Below are 3,627 nucleotides of genomic sequence, written 5' to 3'. Positions count from 1 at the left end.
TCTTTTAATGTTTGAAAGGACTCCTCCTGTTCTTTACCCCACACAAACTTCTCTTTCTTCCTCGTCAGTTCTCTTAAGGGTAAGGCTATCTTTGAAAAATCCTGTATGAACCGTCTATAGTATCCAGCGAGGCCCATAAAACTTCTTATTTCGGTCGGGTTCTTCGGAGAAACCCACTTCATTACAGCATCGATCTTTGACGGATCTACTAACACACCTTCCGAGTTGATTACATACCCCAGAAACTACACTTCTTTGAGCCAAAAGGCGCATTTTGAGAATTTCGCGTAAAGTTTCTCCTTGCGGAGAACTTCAAGTACTTCACGCAAGTGCTTTGCATGCTCAGCTTTGCTTCGCGAATAGACTAAGATATCATCTATGAACACGATTACCGATTTGTCTAACATGGGTCGGCACACCCGGTTCATAAGATCCATAAATGCAGCCGGTGCATTCGTTAATCCAAAAGACATGACTAGAAATTCATAGTGCCCATAACGGGTTCTGAACGCAGTCTTTGGAATATCTTCTCCTCGTACTCTAACCTGATGATACCCTGAACGTAGGTCTATCTTGGAGAACCAACTCGCCCCTTGTAATTGATCAAAAAGGTCGTCAATTCTAGGTAAAGGGTAGCGGTTCTTTATGGTCAGTTTATCTAGCTCTCTATAGTCGATACACATGCGCATCGACCCGTCTTTCTTCTTAACAAATAAGACAGGTGCTCCCCAAGGTGACACACTCGGGCGTATGAAGCCCTTATCTAGAAGATCTTGTAATTGTGTCATTAATTCGCGCATTTCGGTGGGAGCCAACCTATAGGGAGCCTGTACAACCGGCTTCGCACCCGGATTCAATTCGATACGAAATTCTATTTCTCGCTCGGGAGGAAGTCCCAGCAATTCCTCCGAAAATTCATTCACGACTTCAACGTCTTCAAACCTCGGGAGGGTTTGTCGGGTATCTATTACATATGCTAGGTATGCACTATTCCCGTTAGGTACGTATTTGAAAGCTTGGACAAGGGTGCACAATTTGGTTTCCACATTTCTTTCTCCTTGAATACTCAGTTGCCTTCCACTTGGAGCTTGGACAAGCATGGTCTTATTTTCACAATTAATTTCTACATGGTGTCGCGCCAGCCAATCCATTCCCACTATCATTTTAAATTCCCCCAAAACCATGGGTATAAGGTCAATATCGAATTCCTCATCTTCTATGGTGAATTTGCAATTTCTACAAATCTCATGTAACATATAGACCTTACTATTGGCTATTTCTACTTCTAGGGGCATTGGCATTCGTTCAGTCTTAAATGATGCATGTTGTACAATTTCACTCGAAATAAATGACATAGTGGCTCCAGTATCGAACAAAACATAAACCGGTATGGAGTTTATTAGAAAGAGACCACATTCGGCTGGGATTTTGCTTCTTCAGATGTGATTTGAAACATTCTCCCTTTCACCCTAGAACCCTCTTGCTTCTTATCTTCTTTCTTTGACTATTGCTAAAGCTTCGGGCATTCTGATTTGATATGCCCCTTTTCGAAACAGTTGAAACAAGTCTTCGGGTTGTTCGGGCATTGATAAGACGAATGTCCCTCCTTACCGCATTTGAAGCACCCCTTTTTGCCTAACAAACACTCTCCGGTTTGGAGCTTCCCACAAGTCTTGCATGGAGTAATTCCACCTTTCGACTTACCCTTCCTTCCTTGATCCTGAAACTTCCCCTTTTTAGATGGACTAAAACTTGCACCCTTTTCACTTGGTCTCTTTTCACCTCTCTCTTCTTGCCTTTTAATTTCAATCTCCCTATCCCGTGCTAAATTAATGAGCTCATCGAGGGTTTCACATTTTGAAGGAGTGATGAACTCTCTAATTTCTGCCTTTAACACGCCATAGAAACGATTTATCTTCATTCTTTCGGTTGTTACCAATTCCCCACAGAACTTCATCTTATCCATGAAAGCGTTTGATATTTCATTTACCGACTCATTTTTCTGCCGGAGGCGTAAGAAATCCTCCTGAATCTTGTCAATAGCCGACTGAGGACAATGATATCTCATGAAGGGCTCCTTAAACTCTTGCCAAGTTATAATTTGAAGTCTATCTTCGCCTACTTCCTTACTGTGTGCATCCCACCAATCTTTTGCCTGATGGGTTAGTAGACCGGTAGCGAACATTACTTGATCTTCCTTATCGCACCGACTTCGTATGAACACCGCCTCTATATTCGAGATCCATCTTTGACATTCGATTGCATCGATTTTACCGTCATACGTCGTCAGATGACATGCCATAAAATCTTTATATGTGCACCGTCGTTCTTTGCTTTTGCCCTTAGATCCCTCTATCAGTTCTTTCAGTTCTTCAATCTTGCTAGTCATCATGGCATCCACAACTCCCAACACCCGACTTTCTACTTCTTGAGCTAATCGTGGAAGATTAGCTTGCACAACCCCTTCTGCCACTTCCATGACTCTATTGTGAAATGCTTCTTGACGAGCCGTATCATTATCATCATTAACGTTGCTTGCATCAGCCATCTACACAATGTCATATTTACATTTAATACAAATAACAAGCTTTCATTACGTCATAGTTCATTAATCCATGTTTACTTCATCCGCATTCCCATATTTTAGACTTTACTTGCTTTTTAAATTTTTATTATTCGTTCATATCGTTCGACTCGTCACCTTTGATTCTTTCGAGTCCATCCCTTCATAATTACTATTTATGGTTCCCCACATCTATGAAGCCTTATATGGACTTCTCGTAACAATTTAATAGTCTTTCAAATAATACGGAAACTTAGAATGTGAAAAACAAAACAAATCAGCGAACAGGACCTACGCTAGCCGTCGGCGACGGCAGGGAAGCCCGTCGGCGACGGCTCTTAAAAATGTGCGTCGGGTGAAAAACCCCGTAGGCAGGAACTTAGGCCGTCGGCCAAACTAGGGCGTCGGCGACGGATGGGTAGGGCGTCGGCGACGGACGGGTAGGGCGTCGGCGACGGCCTTCCCCTGATCATTTCGCTGTAACTTCATTTTTTTATGTTTTAATCCATTTCCAGGTCCGTTACCAGCTGCTCGGGTTCTGGAATTTCTTGTTTCCCTACCCATAATTGTTACTTCACATATTTAACTCAACCTTACATCTTAAACTCATGACATATACTAGCATTCATCAAAAACGTACAATATTACCTCATTGGCGATCCTGGAGCGAGCAAACTTTCGAACGAGCCATCGGTTTGAGTTCAAGCATCGCGTTAAAAGCTCGAATCCCTCAAACCTTGGCTCTGATACCAAATTGTAAGGTCCGCTTTTCGAAAATAAAAATAGGCTACTTATAGAATAATTTAAAGACATCAAAATACCAAATTTAATACATAACGAAATTCTTAGAAAATTTGGGCATGACCCGTTCGTAAAACGAGCATGCCCCCTGTTTATAAGATATTAAACTAATGATAATCTACGATCCATTTAACTTTAAACTACCCCAAACAAAGACAACAAGTTTTCAAGTGTAGACTTCTAACAAGATTAAACAAAACTACAAGACATGGACCCAAAAAGTATGCATATAAACTAGCGGAAGCGCTTGGTATAATAAGGCT

At 41.7% G+C, this 3,627-nt stretch overlaps 1 protein-coding gene across 1 annotated transcript; it reads right to left on the bottom strand.

The window, feature by feature from the left end:
- Positions 1–1,510: 1,510 nt before the first annotated feature.
- Positions 1,511–2,548, bottom strand: LOC110875731. The gene has a single exon (XM_022123936.1). The coding sequence runs from the start codon at positions 2,546–2,548 to the stop codon at positions 1,511–1,513; it is 1,038 nt and encodes a 345-aa protein (XP_021979628.1).
- Between the last annotated feature and the right edge of the window lie 1,079 nt (positions 2,549–3,627).

Source organism: Helianthus annuus, chromosome 9, assembly GCF_002127325.2.
Source record: "Helianthus annuus cultivar XRQ/B chromosome 9, HanXRQr2.0-SUNRISE, whole genome shotgun sequence".
Taxonomy (NCBI): Eukaryota; Viridiplantae; Streptophyta; class Magnoliopsida; order Asterales; family Asteraceae; genus Helianthus; species Helianthus annuus.
Note: the sequence above shows the minus strand (reverse complement) of the source record. Positions and strands in the feature narration are given on the sequence as shown.

Coding starts and splice junctions, on each gene's coding strand:
- LOC110875731 (XM_022123936.1), bottom strand. CDS start 2,548: ATGGCTGATGCAAGCAACGTTAATGATGATAATGATACGGCTCGTCAA.